Consider the following 19,237-nt stretch of genomic DNA (forward strand, 5'->3'; position numbering starts at 1 on the left):
CTATCTCCTATTCCTCTTGAACCATTAATTTGTCTATTTGGGGTGTGGGACGAGGAGGCCTGGGATCATCATGTTGGGATTTTTTTGCGGGAGTCACTATTTTTGGCAAGGAAGATGGTGGCAATGCGGTGGATGGGGGGTTCATGCCCCTCCCTCAGAGCCTGGGTTGAACTGGTAAATTCGGTCATTCCATATGAACGTACGCTATATCAAAACAGAGGATGTCCAAATAAATTTGAGAAAATTTGGAACGGATGGAACTCCTCTCACCTCACTTTATAGACCTATGGTTAACTGCGTTAATGCAAAGTGTCAAATTTCTCTAGATGTCAGGCGGGGGAAGATGTGAGCTTATTGTTAAACGGCAGGAAAGTAGTTAGTAGGATTCAGTTGTAGTTTTGGTTCAATGACTGTTAATTTTTTTTTCATGACTCCATATTAGGATTGTACGGTTTAAATGGAGTAAAAGATATGTTGAGTACAAATTGAGGTTTTCTTAATCATATATACAATGTACATGTTTCATATTGACTGTAATGCCAATGAATACAAGTGTGTATATTGTGTATTTTCACTTTCTGGTTAATAAACGAATTAAAAAAAAAAAAAAAATGAGAAACAACTGTGATTAATTGTGAGTGCCCATGTGACATGAATTAGCCAATGAATGATCACTTCAGTGTTTTAAAAAGCCACATAGTAGGCCCTGTTTGTCACAATGGTGAAGACAAAGAAGCTGTCTGAGGACATCAGAACTGCTTTTATTAGCAAACACAAGACTTCCAAAGAGTATAAGGCCATCTCTAAAGACCTTGATATTCCAGTTTCAAGAGTGCGCATTGTTATTAGGACGTTTGTCAATCATGGCACCATCTGTTACGGAACTGCAATACAGAACTAGGATAGAAGATAGACCCACCGATGATACTAGGATAATCTCAGCGAAGACCTATAGATAGGGGGAAGGAGGTCCCTGAAAGATCTAAGGACTGGGTATAAAAAACAGGTCACCTCCTAATAGGAAATACAGAGATGGCTTCAGAAACCAACTGAAAACAGAAACTAAAGATAGCAGAACCAGAGATCCCAGAACTGCACAATACTAGCACAAAAAGAGGATTTAGAGATCCTCCACAAATTCAGAAAAATAGCAAAAAAGGCAGAGATGCTTACCTGCCTAGGCCTCCAAACAAATGCACTATCAGGATGCAGTGGACCCATGTGGTTAAGATGGCGGCAATACAGGTGCAGAAATACCGATGAGGCAGCCACTCACAACCTACCAAATTAATGGAGGGGGTGGCTGCTTGGCATATGACTGCACATAAGAGACTTGTATGTGGCGCTGTTCACACAATGGGAATGCACAGCATCCAGGTTAACAGCCTAGTAGTGACGCCCTTCTATTAGCTCAGGCGGGCTGCCCAGCGCTATTAAGATGCATCCCATGTGAACGGACACCACAATTTACAAGACAGAATGGGCACAAAAACAACATTTTTGTGAAAAAAATGAAAATTTTCAATATGACAATTTAATATTATCAAATTCTGTGGGTTCAAAATGCTCACTACACCCCTGAATAAAATGTATTTTTGTGAGTAAACTGTGATTTATTTTTTTTTACAGCTCTACTTTATAAACTTCTGTGAAGCACCTGGGGGTCAAGGTGCTCATCACACATCTAGATACATTCCTTGAGGGGTCTAGTTTCAAAAATGGGGTCACTTGTGGGGGGTTTCCACTGTTTAGGCACATCGGGGGCTCTCCAAACGCGACACGGCGTCCGCTCTCTATTCCAACCATTTTTTAGTTCAAAAAGTCAAACGGTGCTCCTTCCATTCCAAGCTCTGCCGTGTGCCTAAACAGGGGATTCCCCCCAATAAATGGGGTATCGGCGTACTCAGGAGAAATTGCACAACAAATTTCATGGTTAATTTTCTCCTGTTACCTTTGTTAAAATAACAAGTTTGGGGCTAAAGTAAAAATATTTTGAAAAAAGTTAAATGTTCATATTTTCCTTCCACATTGCTTTACTTCCTGTGAAACACCCAAAGGGTTAATAAACTTATTGAATGTGGTTTCGAGTACTTTTAGGGGTGCAGTTTTTATAATGGTGTCACTTTTTTGTATTTTCTGTCATATAGGCCCTCCAAAGTCACTTCAAATATGATGTGGTTCCTAAAAAATGGTTTTGTAAACTTTGTTGGAAAAATTAGATATTGCTCGTCAACTTTTAACCCTTCTAGCCTCCTAACAAAAAAAAAACTGTTTAAAAAACAATGCATATGTAAATTAGATATGTGGGAAATGTTTTTTATTAACTATTTTGCGTAACTTATCTTTCGGATTTAAGGGCATACAAATTGAAAGTTTGAGAATTGCTAAATTTTAGCTAAATTTGCGATATTTTCACAAATAAATCGAACGCGAATAAATCGAACAAGTCATATCGAACATATTTTGCCACTATTATGAAGTACAATATGTCGCAAAAAGCAATCTCAGAATCAGTGGGATCCGTTGACGTGTCCGGGAGTTATTACCACAAAGTGATACTGGTCAGATTTAAAAAATGTGGTCTTGTCATTAAGGTCATATTTGGCTTGGTAACTTAAGGGGTTAAACACTCCAAGGGCAATTAATTGACAAGAGTCCCCCATTAAAGACAATGTGAGACCACTGATATTTTTCTGTATTAAACCCATAAAAAAGTATTAAAAATGTAACACTGAGGCTGTGTTCACACATAGCATAAATGCTGTGTTTTTTTCTACTGCTTTTTTTCCTGCATGGTTTCTACAGGTGTCTATACCACGAGGCAATAACAATCTTTTCTGATTATTATTGCATGTTTGCGGTGTTTCTTTTATGCGTGTTACCCCATATTTGTTTTGGTGTAGATGTGAAACCGCATTTTTAAATTTGCAATGGAGTTTTTTTCCTTGCATTTTTCAGACTACACATAGAGGAAAAAAACACCAAAATCGCAAAGTACAGCAATGTCTTTAGACTCACCGAGGGTGGAGATTTCATGAAATTGCATCCACTTTGCTTAGACATTTAGACCGTGTTCACATGTAGAGTAAATGCTGGGTTTTTCTGCTGCTTTTTTGCACAGAAATTCTGTCAAAACAATGTGGATGTGATTCATGAAAACTCTGCCCCTGTGGGTCGAAAGATGCTGCTGAACTGCGTGGTTTTGGTGCTTTTTTCCCTCAGGAGGCTTCTATGTGGAGCCTATAATAAATGCATGAAAAAACTGCAGTTACTTTTTTAAGTGCAGAATCAAAGCTTTTCTGTACTATAAAAAGAACATTAGAAATGCGGCTTCACATCTGGACTAAAAACGCATCAAATCCAGGGGAAAACGCATCAAAGGCTGCTAATATGCAACAAACAGAGAAGATTGTTATTGTGTAGTTTAATGACTAATTTGTCAGTATTTCACAAGGTCCAGGAATACACTGTGCCTAATAATTGTGCACAATTTTTATTTTTTAGAATTAATTTTAGTATTGAACAACTACTGTGCCGTCGGTCAATACAAAATGTTAATAAACCTAAATATTTAAGAAAGTAAAAGTGAGTTTTATTCTTTTTTTAGGAGAATGAGCCGAATTATTAGGTAACTAAAAGAAAAACTCAAATTTTCTCATCTCAATAGTTTGTTTTCATATATTAAATTCCAAGAAGAGGCAAAGAATGCATGGCACCAGGTGAATACACACACTATTGCAGAAATGCAAATTCTGTTTGTGAACCGAAAGCATGCGGTATGAAGCAAAGGGTATCAGGTGCTCAGCATCAAAACAGTACGGACAGTCTATGAAGCATGAAAGGAAATGCGGCACTCACCCAGATGCTGTAAAACCGGAGTCCTTTATTCTACGTTGAGCAAAACGGTCGTCGGCCGTCTTTCCTTCCCCGCACACCGACACACCTGCTATTCCCATAGACCTTGTTTTTTATCCGTATTATGGTAGAATAAAGGACTCCGGTTTTTACAGCATCTGGGTGAGTGCCGCATCTCCTTTCATGTTTCATATATTAAAGTTACAATAATAACCAAACAACTCAAGATACAAAAATAAATTTCTCGCATTTTTTTTTTTTAAATATCAGTGATCAATTTAGCCACATTTGTTTTAGTTAACAGCCATGAGGCTTCAATCCATGGAATCTGTCAATTTCTTAATCTGTTGACGACCCACTTTTTGGGTAGCACCAAAAAGTCTGGTGAGGAAGGGGCCATGTCATGATTCTTTAATTTTTAAAACATTTACTGGCAGCCAAACAGTGGGGATTTTGATGCTGTGATGAAACATTATCCCACATAAAATCATGGCTTTCTTGAAAGATGCAGATCCAAGAAGTATCGTTTCTCCTTGCAGAGAGTGACATGTTAAGCATGTCTAAGTGAGGAGACTTAAAGCCGCAATGCTCCTCTGGGAAATATGCAAATTCACAAGGGGCAGTACCCCGGAACACAGTGTCTGCAAATTGAGATTCTAGTTTGGCTTTTATCCTAACTCATGTGACAAGGCTCGTTAAAGGATCGACATTGACAGGATTGCTACTTCCAATAGATGGCACTAGAGTTCTAGTCCTCTTCCTCTCTGAAGAGACAATTTGAAAAATGCAGACTTTTTTATGGACTGCTGCCTGAACAAAATGTCTGCTAAAACTGGAAGTAGGTTTGGGAGTTAATTTTGAGTCCATTTTCAACCCGAAAAGGTTCAACTAGCTCATCTTTAATAATACCAGCAATGGCCCTACCTGGTCTCTACCTTGCTTGTGTCTAAGATAAAGTAGAGGTCTGTGCCAGTTACTGATTCAGTCATGGACCCGTACATCTTGTCCATCCAGAGCCATTCTCATCTCATCAGTCTATATAAAACCTTTGAAAAATCTGTCAACAGATTTATACAGATTAGCCTGACTGACTTGCACATGACACTTAGCCCGACAGTGATAGTCTCCTGATTGTATTAAAACTGTAGAAAGCTGCTAAGCAACTCGCACATCCCTGGAATCAGGCCATCCACCCTTACATCATGCTGCTTTCAGATTAAATAGCAAAAACCTGCTGACAGATTCCCTTTAAATTTCTTTCTTTTAACTGACTTTGCCTGTGGAAAACAAATTGCCTAATTATTCTGAAAACCCTGATAGAGGATGATATCCTTAGGCCTCACCCTCCCTCATTACACAAATACACATCACCTGACCTGCTTCATCCAATAAGCATTCAAGTTTATATGGCTCAGAGTTTGAAAATATGTGTAAAAATGATGATCTGGTCAAAATACTCACTTGCCTAATAATTGTGCACACAGTGTAGCAGTGAGGAAAATGCTCTGTACACAATATTAGTTATATGCATACCCTAAATTAGCAAAAAAACACCCAAGCATATTAGTGGTGATCTATGGCACCAATTTAGGAGCCACATACCACACACAAAAAGACACTCCAAACAAGCATGTAGGACAATGAGAGTGAAGTGTCTAGATAAATAGTAATTTTTTTGTTAATTAAATCCAGTGAATTAAAGTGCATAAAATAGACATGACAGACGATAGTCTTAGACATCATCTTGAGAAAGCAAGGATACCAAATAAGTGATATGTGCGTTGGACATTGCGTCATCAGTTTTCAGACAGCCCTAGTCTTTCTCTCTGCCACGCAAGGGTAAGATATGTTGTTAGCAGTAGTGCTCCTATTTTTGGCTATGGAACTTTATATTAGGCCTGTCCCACACGTCCAGATAATTCCGATACCGGAAACAATCGGTACCAGAATTATCCGTGTCCGTGTGCCCCTACGTTTCTGGTGTACATCAGTGTGACACACCCCGTGTGCCCACTGGGTACCACACGCACCGTGCTGGGTACCACACGTACCAGCATCCGGTGCTGAAGCCGCGATTCATATCTTCTGTGCAGCAGCGTTTGCTGCAGAGAAGATATGAATAATAGTGTTTAAAATACAGATCTATGTGTCCACCGCCCTCCCACCCCCTGTGTGCCCCCCCGCTGTTCAGAAAATACTCACCCACTTCCCTCGTTGGCTGTCGCTGCTTCCTGTCGTGGCCGTGGCTTCTCCTGTCACGTGGGGCCGCTCATTTACAGTCATGAATAGGCGGCTCCACCCCTATGGGAGGTGGAGCCACAAATTCATGACTCTAATCGCCGGCCCCACGTGACCGCATACAGTAGAAGCCGCGGCCATGACAGGAAGCAGCGACAGCCAATGAGGGAAGCGGGTGAGTATTTTCTGAACAGCGGGGGGGCGCACAGGGGGTGGGAGGGCGGTGGACACATAGATCTGCATTTTAAACACTATTATTCATATCTTCTCTGCAGCAAACGCTGCTGCAGGGAAGATATGAATGGCGGCTTCAGCACCATGTGGGGGGGACAGCGCTTACTGTAGCGCTGTCTCCTGCACGCCACATGGACTGCACACGGAGAAGGTCCATGTGTGGTCCGTGTTTTACACGGACCCATTGACTTTAATGGGTCCGTGTAATACGTGCGCTCCCACGAACACTGACATGTCTCTGTGTTTGGCACACGGAGACACGGTCCGCAAAAAATCAATGACATCTGCACAGATGCATTGATTTTAGTGGGTCTACGTGTGTCAGTGTCTCCGGTACGTGAGGAAACTGTCACCTCACATACCGGAGACACTGACGTGTGAAACCGGCCTTAATAGAAGCTTCCTAGATCTGTTTGCATCTTCTCTTATTGATCATCAAACCTACTATCTTCTAAGCAATGGCTTAATAACCCCTGCTAAAATATTACTTTTTTTTATTATTATACATTTGATGAATTTGCCTTAAAGCATGGAGATTATCGTCTGTCTGAGACTATCATCTGTCATGTTGTTGGTCTGTCTCTTTTATTAATTTTAATATAATATTCCCATTATTAAATTAATAAAAATGTACTATTTTTCTATCTTAACCATTAGACTCCTCATTCTCCTTGTCCTACATTACCTTAAATTGTAGGACAACTCCACAGAAAGCATTAATGACCAATTTGTCAATATTTCACCAGGTATTTCCCCAGGTCCAATAATAGTTTCCTCCTTTCTAGAATCCCAGGTTCCAAAGAACAGTAGGCATAAAGTTAAATAATCCAAGGTAGTAAGGCCGGGGTCACACTTCAATGCAAGAAACTCTCACGAGTCTCTCGCATCAAGTCCCGGCACTGCCACAGCACGTGGGACCGGAGTGTGCAGCTGCATGTATTTCTATGTAGCTGAACGCTCTGGTTCCGAGTGCTGCCAGCACTTGGGACTTGATGCGAGAGACTCGCGCAAGTTTCTCGCATTGAACTCGCAAGTGTGACCCCGACCTAAGACAGGAATCAGTGCCTCAGGATTGATGTGCTATCTACATATAATCAAATTACTAAGAGAATGCAAGCTTTTTATTTTCTACACATTAAATAAAAATAAAATATAGAAAATAAAGTATAACTTTGCTTTAATCAGTTGAGTGTATCAAGACATCACATCGATCCACCAATTACAGTTTAACATCATGGACTATTCCACTTTAGGTCTCATACAAGGATATGAAGCATGGGGCAGCATGGTGGCTCAGTGGTTAGCACTTCAGCATTGCAGCACAGGGGTCCTGCATTCAAGGACAACATCTGCCAGAAGATTGTATGTTCTACTCACGCTTGTGTGGGCTTCCTTCTGCACTCCAAAGACATAATGATGAGGCTTACAATCTAAATTCCCTAGTGGAGACAGTAATGAGTATGTCTGTAAAGCACTGTGGAATATAAAGGTGCTATATAAGCAAGTAAAACAAAAAAGTAGATAAATATAAGATCATGTAGCCGTCAAGTTGGTTGTCTCCCTGTGAGAGAATTTCTTAAAGTAACCTCTGTGTACATCTGACTAGGTAATCACTAACACCAAGGGCTAATGCATGCCAATTATATTTAAAAGGGCACAACATCCTATGTGCCTATTTTATAAGGGATCAACAAAAAACAATAAACTCCACTTCTTGTCTAATCCCATTGAAAACATTTATCTGATGAGTATTTTCTATCAGATCAGGACAACGTACGAAGAACAGACATGCTTAGTATAAAGGTTGAAGATGATGCAAATATGATTAGTACATGCCAAGCCACGAGGGTTGCTCTGGTTTAGGACAGTTTGTACAAGTCATTATGTGCGGATGGACATTTTTATATTGACATTTGGAATGTCAAAGTTGTAACCAAAAAATAATGATGAAGCGTGCAGAGTTTATTAATCAAGTTATAGATAAAAAATAACAGCAAAAGCTTGGAAAAAAAATCAATTTCTAAAGTGGATTTGGAGTGGTGTGTGGAGAATGCATGGATGTATTTTTTGGGGAGGTCTCTACATAGCCTACAGCTTCTGCTAGTGTGCACCAAAAATCTGTATCATGTGTAATTGTATGTCATTGTTCCCGAAACATTAGGTTTACAGATTTTCATTTTAATGCTATTCTTTATGGCTCCACTGCTGTTTCTCCAGTTTTCTGGAATAATTTGCTCTTTATTGGCATCTGTAGTTTGTGCGTCTAATTCTCTATGAGAGTCACAAAAACAGTTAAAGGGTATCTGTCATCAGGTTTTTGTTATGTAATCTGAGAACAGCATGAGGTAGGGGTTAAAACACAAAATTCAGGGATGTGTCGCTTATCAGGCTGTGTGGTGTTGTTTACTTACAGTAAAGGTTTTATCAATCGGACATTATCATTGCTGTGACAACAAGGCTCATGCAAAGTCATACGACCACGCCCCCTCCTGTGATAAGCAGCTCACTGTCAATAGACTATGTACCTAGCGAGCCCGGTGTGGGTGGGGTTAGCTTTCTCAACTCTGCTTCATGTTAAATCTAAGAGCCCTGACTGTGTTACAACTGCTGCACCCAGTAATCTAAGTGATACATTGTTGGATTCAGAGTCTCTCTGTCTACATTATGCTGCTCTCAGATGAGGTAGCGAAAACCTGCTGACAGATTACATTTAAAAACAGAAAAGAGAGAATCATTTTTTGATATTGCACCAAATTCATGAACCACTAGGATCATTTTGATGAGTTTGATGCAAAATACATCAGTGCATACCACAAGACCCCCCAAAAAAAGTGACTTCATAAAATCTCAAATGATGCATTGGGCCCTATGTTCTTTAAATAAAAATATGGTCCTTGGCATCTCTGCTTTAATTTATATAACTTGCGCCAAATTTGATTTAATATGTTCACCATTTCATTTGAAGAAAAGTCTGTATTTTTGCTAATGTAAAACTATTGATAAGATGACACTTTTAGAAAATGTCTCCCGTGGTGACACTATAGAGCCCTCCTATACACATAGGATGCCTTAGTATACACCTATTATACATTTAGTCCAAGCAATTAACATTAAACTTCTTAAAATGCAACAAAGATTTATTGCCAGAAGTAAGTGCATTGAAGTCAAAGAGTTTGTCCCTGTAGAATGTATTTGTATATTATGGAAATTTCTGCACACCTTAGGCCATGTTGCGTATTGAACAAAAACCATCTCACATTGACTGGCCATGTTTGCATATGATTGTTTTAACATGAAAGAATCATTGGCCACTTTCAAAACTGTCTAAATGTATATATAGCTATTGATCTTGGTACCTTCCAACCTTAATGGGATTTCATCAATAAATTGCAGAATGTAGATGAACTGCAAACGTAATAAGACCTGTAGAGGTAACCTGGTAAAATGGACTAATGCTAGTTTCAACTATTATTTCGCTAAAGAAATGTAACACTGCAGTTTTTATTACTGCACATTTTCATCAATGGACTCATTTACATTTTGCATGTGTTTATAGGAACTGTCTCGACTCGCAAGCATTCCAGAAATATGGCCTATTTGTATCTAGAAGTCAACCAAAAGTATCATTTCTTACCCAGTGCAGTGCGGATCATAAGATGAGACTGGATCAGGTATGGTTCAAGGCTCTGAACATCAACCATGGCCTAAGGCTTTTAGAATTCCGTGACACCCAACAGGCAGTGGGCTTATGTGGCATGGGGCAGTCTTCAGGACAAAAACTGGATTTGTACATTTTTAACTTGCGCTAGAAAATTTGTAGCTAGAATCAGTTGTCAGGTTTCATTTTAAGTCAACCATCATATACAGTTCTGCTCAAAAGTTTGCTTTCTTGGCCTTTTTTCAGAGAATATGAATGATAACACCAAAACATTTTCTCCACTCATGGTTAGTCATTGGGTGAAGCCATTTATTGTAAAACTACTGTATTTTCTCTTTTTAAATCATAATGACAACTCAAATGACCTTGATTAAAAGTTTACATACCCCAATTTCTTAATACCGTGTATTGCCCCCTCTAACATCAATGACAGCTTGAAGTCTTTTATGGTAGTTATGGATGAGGTTCTTTATTTTCACAGATGGTAAAGCTGCCCACTCTTCTTGGCAAAAAGCCTCCAGTTCCTGTAAATTCCTGGGCTATCTAGCATGAACTGCGTGCTTGAAATCTCCCCAAAGTGGCTCAATGATATTGAGGTCAGGAGACTGATATGGCAACTCCAGAAACTTCACTTTGCTCTGCTATAGCCAATGACAGTTCGACATTGCCTTGTGTTTTGGATCATTGCCATGTTGGAACATCCAAGTACGTCCCATGCGTAGCTTCCGGGCTGATGAGTGCAAGTTTGCCTCCAGTATTTGCTGATAATATGCTGCATTAATTTTTCCTTCAACTTTGACCAAGTTTCCTGTGCCTTTGTAGCTTACACATCCCCAAACATCAGCTATCCACCTCCGTGCTTTACAGTAGGAATGGTGTTTCTTTCATCATAGGCTTTGTTGACCTCTCTCCAAATGTAACGTCTATGGCTGTGGCCAAAAAGTCCAATTTTGGTCTCATCACTCCAAATTACCTTGCTCCAGAAGTTGTGAGGCTTGCCTCTGTGCTTTTTTGCGTATTGTAGGCAAGATACTTTGTGGCATTTGCGCAGTAATGGCTTTCTTCTGGCGACTCGACCATGCAGCATTTTTCTTCAAGATCCTCCTTATTGTACATCTAAAAACAGCCACACCGCTAGTTTTCTGAGAGTCCAGTATTTCAGCTGAGGTTATTTGTGGGGTTTTCTTTGCATCCTGAACAATTTTCCTGGCAGTTGTGGGCGACAGTTTTGTTGGTCTACCTGACAGTGGTTTTGTTTTCATAGAGCCCCTGATTTTCCATTTATTAATCACAGTTTGAATGTTGCTGATTTGCATTATCAATTCCTTGGATATCTTTTTGTATCTCTTTCCTGTTTTATACAGTTCAACTACCTTTTCCCGTAGATCTGTTGACATTTCTTTTGCTTTCCCTTTCCCCTCGACTCATAATCCAGAAACGTCAGTGGCTGGATGAAAGATGCAAGTCTGTCTGGATTCCAGAAACTCGCTCAGCTTTTATTCACACACACTGATTGCAAGCAAACAGGCCACAGGTGAGGATGTTACCTTTAGTAGCCATTCAAACCTATTTGTGTCAACTGTGCATGTTATCAGGCCAAAATCACCAGGGTATATGAACTTTTTATCACGGACATTTGGATGGTTTGGGTTGTCATCATGATTTAAAAGAGAAAACACAGTAGTTTGACAATAAATGGCTTCACCCAACCACTAACCATGAGTGGAGAAAAAGTTTTGGTGCTATAATTCATATTCTCTGAAAAAAGGCCAAGAAAGCAAAAATTCAGCCGGGGTATGTAAACTTTTGAGCACAACTGTATGTGTCTCTCATCATGCATCTTGGTCCAGGTGCACTTGCTATATATGTGCCCCTCCAAAGGTAGCTGGGTACAGGTGCACTTGTTATATAGGTGTCCATCCCTAGGTAGCTGGGTATAAGCACTTCCTAAATATGTTACCCTCCTAAGGTAGCTGGGTATAAGTGCACTTCCTATATATGTTCACCTCCATAGGTAGCAGGCTATAGGTGCCTTACTTATATTTGTGTCCCTCCTTATGCACATGCACTTGTTTTATGTGTCCCTCCTTATGCAGCTTGGCCCAGGTGCACTTCTTATATAGATGTCCCTACTTAGGTAGCTGTGTATAGGTGCACTTCATTTATATGTGTCCCTCCATAGGTAGCTAGGTATAGGTGCACTTCTTTTATAAGTGTCCCTCCTTAGATAGCTGCGTGTAATTGCACCACGTGTATATATATATATATATATATATATATATATATATATATATATATATATGTCCTTCCATAGGTAGGTGAATATAGGTGTGTTTCTTATATTTGTGTCCCTCCTTAGATAGCTGCATATAGGTGCATTTGTGTTATATATGTCCCTCCTTATGCAGCTTGATCCAGGTGCACCTGCTATATATATATATATATATGTCACTCCATAGATAGCTGGGTATAAGTGCACTTATATATGTTCACCTCCAAGGGTAGCTGGGTATACAGTACAGACCAAAAGTTTGGACACACCTTCTCATTTAAAGATTTTTCTGTATTTTCATGACTATGAAAATTGTACATTCACACTGAAGGCATCAAAACTATGAGTTAACACATGTGGAATTATATACTTAACAAAAAAGTGTGAAACAACTGAAATTATGTCTTATATTCTATGTTCTTCAAAGTAGCCACCTTTTGCTTTGATGACTGCTTTGCACACTCTTGGCATTTTCTTGATGAGCTTCAAGAGGTAGTCACTGGGAATGGTTTTCACTTCACAGGTGTGCCCTTTCAGGTTTAATAAGTGGGATTTCTTGCCTTATAAATGGGGTTGGGACCATCAGTTGTGTTGTGCAGAAGTCTGGTGGATACACAGCTGATAGTCCTACTGAATAGACTGTTAGAATTTGTATTATGGCAAGGAAAAAGCAGCTAAGTAAAGAAAAACAAGTGGCCATCATTACTTTAAGAAATGAAGGTCAGTCAGTCCGAAAAATTGGGAAAACTTTGAAAGTGTCCCCAAGTGCAGTGGCAAAAACCATCAAGCGCTACAAAAAAACTGGCTCACATGAGGACCACCCCAGGAAGGAAGACCAAGAGTCACGTCTGCTTCTGAGGATAAGTTTATCCGAGTCACCAGCTTCAGAAATCGCAGGTTAACAGCAGCTCAGATTAGAGACCAGGTCAATGCCACACAGATTTCTAACAGCAGACACATCTCTACAATAACTGTTAAGAGGAGACTTTGTGCAGCAGGCCTTCATGGTAAAATAGCTGCTAAGGACAGGCAACAAGCAGAAGAGACTTGTTTGGGCTAAAGAACACACGGAATGGACATTAGACCAGTGGAAATCTGTGCTTTGGTCTGATGAGTCCAAATTTGAGATCTTTGGTTCCAACCACCGTGTCTTTGTGCGATGCAGAAAAGGTGAACGGATGGACTCTACATGCCTGGTTCCCACCGTGAAGCATGGAGGAGGAGGTGTGATGGTGTGGGGGTGCTTTGCTGGTGAAACTGTTGGGGATTTATTCAAAATTGAAGGCATACTGAACCAGCATGGCTACCACAGCTGTTGTGAATTTGGATTCTGGGCTCCCCCGGTGGCTACTGGTGGAATTGAACTTGTGACATCATCTTCCCTGTTCACCTGTTCTGATTAGATCTGGGTGTCGCTATATAACCTGGCTTCTCTGTTAGATTCTTGCCGGTCAACAATGTTATCAGAAGCCTCTCTGTGCTTGTTCCTGCTCCCAGACATCTACTAGATAAGTTGGACATTCGTCCATGTTTTGTTTTTGTATTTTGGTTCCAGTTCACAGCTGCAGTTTCGTTACTGTGTCTGGAAAGCTCTTGTTGATCAGGAATTGCCACTCTGGTATTATGAGTTAATGCCAGAGTCCTAAAGTAATTTCTGGATGTGTTTTGTTAGGGTTTTCTACTGACCATGAAAGTATGCTTTCTGTCTTCTGCTATCTAGAAAGCGGACCTCAAATTTGCTAAAACTATTTTCCTGCTGCGTTTGTTGTTTCATCTCATATCACCGCCAATATATGTGGGGGCTTCTGTCTCCTTTTTGGGCATTTCTCTAGAGGTGAGTCAGATCTTATATTTCCCTCTGCTAGCATTATTTAGTTCTCCGGCCGGCGCTGGGCATATAGGGATAAAAAGTAGGACATGCTACCTGGCTACTTCTAGATGATGCGGTAGGTTTAGTTCATGGTCAGTACAGTTACATCTTCCAAGAGCTTGTTCCTATTGAGGCTTATGCTAGTTCTCTGGCCATGGAGATCATGACAGTTTGACCGGCCCACTAAAGGGTTAAAATCCTTGGCTGAGAAAGGAGAGAAATAAGAAGTCTGCTGAAAATTTTTTTTTTTTTTTTTTTTTTTTCTCTAGTAGTTAGTGTGCTCTTAATTGGATCACTTGCCAGTCTGTCTATGCTGCAGTCTTTCTTTTTTTTCTCTCTCCTTCTAATCTTTGAATGGCTCTATGTTCACCTGTCTATAATGGATCTACAGAGTGTAACTGCAGGTTTGAATAATCTCGCCACGAAAGTACAAAGTTTGCAAGATTTTGTTGTTCATGCTCCGGTATCAGAGCCGAGAATTCCTTTGCCGGAATTCTTCTCAGGGAATAGATCTAGCTTTCAGAATTTTAGAAATAATTGTAAGTTATTTTTGTCCCTGAAATCTCGTTCTGCTGGAGACCCTGCACAGCAGGTTGGGATTGTGATTTCCTTGCTCCGCGGCGACCCTCAAGATTGGGCTTTTGCATTGGCACCAGGGGATCCTGCGTTGCGCAATGTGGATGCGTTTTTTCTGGCCTTGGGTTTGCTTTATGAGGAACCTCATTTGGAACTTCAGGCAGAAAAAACTTTGATGTCCCTATCGCAGGGGCAAGATGAAGCTGAAATTTACTGCCAAAGATTCCGTAAATGGTCTGTGCTTACTCAGTGGAATGAGTGTGCCTTGGCGGCTACTTTCAGAGAGGGTCTTTCTGATGCCATTAAGGATGTTATGGTGGGGTTCCCTGTGCCTGCAAGTCTGAATGAGTCCATGACGATGGCCATTCAGATCGATAGGCGTCTGCGGGAGCGCAAACCAGTGCACCATCTGGCGGTGTCCACTGAGAAGACGCCAGAAAACATGCAGTGTGATAGAATTCTGTCCAGAAGCGAGCGGCAGAATTTTAGACGGAAAAATGGGTTGTGTTTCTATTGTGGGGATTCTACTCATGTTATATCAGCATGCTCTAAGCGTACTAAAAAGCTTGATAAATCCGTTCCCATTGGCACTTTACAGTCTAAATTTATTTTGTCTGTGACCCTGATTTGCTCTTTGTCATCTATTACTACGGACGCCTATATCGACTCTGGCGCCGCTTTGAGTCTTATGGATTGGTCCTTTGCCAATCGTTGTGGGTATGATTTAGAGCCTTTGGAGACTCTTATTCCTCTGAAGGGGATTGACTCCACCCCATTGGCTAATAATAAACCACAATACTGGACACAAGTGACTATGTGTATTAATCCGGATCACCAGGAGACTATTCGTTTTCTGGTGCTGTATAATCTACATGATGATTTGGTGCTAGGATTGCCATGGCTGCAGTCTCACAATCCAGTCCTTGACTGGAGAGCTATGTCTGTGTTGAGCTGGGGATGTAAGGGGACTCATGGGGACGTACCTTTGGTGTCCATTTCATCATCTATTCCCTCTGAAATCCCTGAGTTCCTGTCTGATTATCGTGACGTCTTTGAAGAACCCAAGCTGGGTTCGCTACCTCCGCACCGTGAGTGCGATTGTGCTATAGATTTAATTCCGGGTAGTAAATACCCAAAGGGTCGTTTATTTAATCTGTCTGTGCCTGAACATACTGCTATGCGAGAATATATAAAGGAGTCCTTGGAAAAGGGACATATTCGTCCATCGTCATCTCCCTTAGGAGCCGGTTTTTTCTTTGTGTCAAAAAAAGACGGCTCTTTGAGACCATGTATTGATTATCGGCTTTTGAATAAAATCACGGTTAAATATCAATACCCATTGCCGTTGCTGACTGATTTGTTTGCTCGCATAAAGGGGGCCAAGTGGTTCTCTAAGATTGATCTCCGTGGGGCGTATAATTTGGTGCGGATCAGGCAGGGGGATGAGTGGAAAACCGCATTTAATACGCCCGAGGGCCACTTTGAGTATTTGGTGATGCCTTTTGGTCTTTCTAATGCCCCTTCAGTCTTCCAGTCCTTTATGCATGATATTTTCCGCGATTTTTTGGATAAATTTATGATAGTGTATCTGGATGATATTCTGATTTTTTCGGATGATTGGGACTCTCATGTCCGGCAAGTTAAGAGGGTTTTTCAGGTTTTGCGGTCTAATTCTCTGTGTGTCAAGGGTTCTAAGTGCGTTTTTGGGGTTCAGAGAATTTCCTTTTTGGGATATATTTTTTCTCCCTCTTCCATTGAGATGGATCCTGTCAAGGTTCAAGCTATTTGTGATTGGACGCAGCCCTCTTCTCTTAAAAGTCTTCAGAAATTTTTGGGCTTTGCCAACTTTTATCGTCGATTTATTTCTGGTTTTTCGGATGTCGTTAAGCCATTGACCGATTTGACTAGACAGGGTGCTGATGTTGCTAATTGGTCCCCTGATGCTGTGGAGGCCTTTCAGGAGCTTAAGCGCCGTTTTTCTTCTGCCCCTGTGTTGCGTCAGCCTGATGTGACTCTTCCTTTTCAGGTTGAGGTCGACGCTTCTGAGATCGGGGCTGGGGCAGTGTTGTCGCAGAAAAGTTCTGACTGCGCCGTGATGAGGCCTTGTGCCTTCTTTTCCCGTAAATTTTCGCCCGCTGAGCGGAATTATGATGTTGGGAATCGGGAGCTTTTGGCCATGAAGTGGGCGTTTGAGGAGTGGCGCCATTGGCTCGAGGGGGCCAGACATCAGGTGGTGGTATTGACTGACCACAAAAAATTTGATCTATCTTGAGACCGCCAGGCGCCTGAATCCTAGACAGGCGCGCTGGTCATTATTTTTCTCTCGGTTTAATTTTGTGGTATCGTACCTACCGGGTTCTAAGAATGTTAAGGCGGATGCCCTTTCTAGGAGTTTTGAGCCTGATTCACCCGGCAACTCTGACCCCACAGGTATTCTTAAGGAGGGAGTTATCTTGTCAGCCGTTTCTCCAGACCTGCGGCGGGCCTTGCAGGAGTTTCAGGCGGATAGACCGGATCGTTGTCCGCCTGATAGGTTGTTTGTTCCTGATGATTGGACCAGTAGAGTCATCTCTGAGGTACATTCTTCTGCATTGGCAGGTCATCCTGGAATTTTTGGTACCAGGGATTTGGTGGCAAGATCCTTCTGGTGGCCTTCCCTGTCACGAGATGTGCGAGGCTTTGTGCAGTCTTGTGACGTTTGTGCTCGGGCCAAGCCTTGTTGTTCTCGGGCTAGTGGATTATTGTTGCCCTTGCCTATTCCTAAGAGGCCTTGGACACACATCTCGATGGATTTTATTTCAGATCTGCCTGTTTCTCAGAAGATGTCTGTCATCTGGGTGGTGTGTGACCGTTTTTCTAAGATGGTCCATTTGGTTCCCCTGCCCAAATTGCCTTCTTCTTCCGAGTTGGTGCCCCTGTTTTTTCAAAATGTTGTTCGTTTGCATGGTATTCCTGAGAATATCGTTTCTGACAGAGGAACCCAATTTGTGTCTAGATTTTGGCGGGCATTCTGTGCTAGGATGGGCATAGATTTGTCTTTTTCGTCTGCTTTTCACCCTCAGACTAATGGCCAGACCGAGCGGACTAATCAGACCCTGGAGACATATCTGAGGTGTTTTGTGTCTGCTGACCAGGATGATTGGGTTGCTTTTTTGCCATTGGCGGAGTTCGCCCTCAATAATCGGGCCAGCTCTGCCACTTTGGTGTCCCCGTTTTTCTGTAATTCGGGGTTCCACCCTCGATTTTCCTCCGGTCAGATGGAATCCTCGGATTGTCCTGGAGTGGATGCGGTGGTGGAGAGATTGCATCATATCTGGGGGCAGGTGATGGACAATTTAAAGTTGTCCCAGGAGAAGACTCAGCTTTTTGCCAACCGTCACCGTCGTGTTGGTCCTCGGCTTTGTGTTGGAGATTTGGTGTGGTTGTCTTCTCGTTTTGTCCCTATGAGGGTCTCATCTCCTAAGTTTAAGCCTCGGTTCATCGGTCCGTATAAAATATTGGAGATTCTTAACCCTGTTTCCTTCCGTTTGGACCTCCCTGCATCCTTTTCTATTCATAACGTTTTTCATCGGTCGTTATTGCGCAGGTATGAGGCACCGGTTGTGCCTTCCGTTGAGCCTCCTGCTCCGGTGTTGGTTGAGGGTGAGTTGGAGTACGTTGTGGAAAAAATCCTAGACTCCCGTGTTTCCAGACGGAGACTCCAGTATCTGGTCAAGTGGAAGGGATACGGCCAGGAGGATAATTCTTGGGTCACTGCATCTGATGTTCATGCCTCTGATCTGGTTCGTGCCTTTCATAGGGCCCATCCTGATCGCCCTGGTGGTTCTGGTGAGGGTTCGGTGCCCCCTCCTTGAGGGGGGGGTACTGTTGTGAATTTGGATTCTGGGCTCCCCCGGTGGCTACTGGTGGAATTGAACTTGTGACATCATCTTCCCTGTTCACCTGTTCTGATTAGATCTGGGTGTCGCTATATAACCTGGCTTCTCTGTTAGATTCTTGCCGGTCAACAATGTTATCAGAAGCCTCTCTGTGCTTGTTCCTGCTCCCAGACATCTACTAGATAAGTTGGACATTCGTCCATGTTTTGTTTTTGTATTTTGGTTCCAGTTCACAGCTGCAGTTTCGTTACTGTGTCTGGAAAGCTCTTGTTGATCAGGAATTGCCACTCTGGTATTATGAGTTAATGCCAGAGTCCTAAAGTAATTTCTGGATGTGTTTTGTTAGGGTTTTCTACTGACCATGAAAGTATGCTTTCTGTCTTCTGCTATCTAGAAAGCGGACCTCAAATTTGCTAAAACTATTTTCCTGCTGCGTTTGTTGTTTCATCTCATATCACCGCCAATATATGTGGGGGCTTCTGTCTCCTTTTTGGGCATTTCTCTAGAGGTGAGTCAGATCTTATATTTCCCTCTGCTAGCATTATTTAGTTCTCCGGCCGGCGCTGGGCATATAGGGATAAAAAGTAGGACATGCTACCTGGCTACTTCTAGATGATGCGGTAGGTTTAGTTCATGGTCAGTACAGTTACATCTTC

The 19,237-nt window shown here is 41.7% G+C and overlaps 1 protein-coding gene across 1 annotated transcript in view; it reads left to right on the forward strand.

Moving 5' to 3' along the window:
• LOC143810029 (uncharacterized) overlaps positions 1–19,237 on the forward strand; it is a 479,140-nt gene that overhangs the window by 405,316 nt on the left and 54,587 nt on the right. Inside the window, exon 8 of the mRNA XM_077292939.1 lies at positions 9,884–9,998. Coding sequence (XP_077149054.1) covers positions 9,884–9,998 — 115 coding nt within the window. The remainder of the gene's footprint in view (positions 1–9,883; positions 9,999–19,237) is intronic.

Source organism: Ranitomeya variabilis, chromosome 2 (assembly GCF_051348905.1).
Source record: "Ranitomeya variabilis isolate aRanVar5 chromosome 2, aRanVar5.hap1, whole genome shotgun sequence".
Lineage (NCBI taxonomy): Eukaryota > Metazoa > Chordata > Amphibia > Anura > Dendrobatidae > Ranitomeya > Ranitomeya variabilis.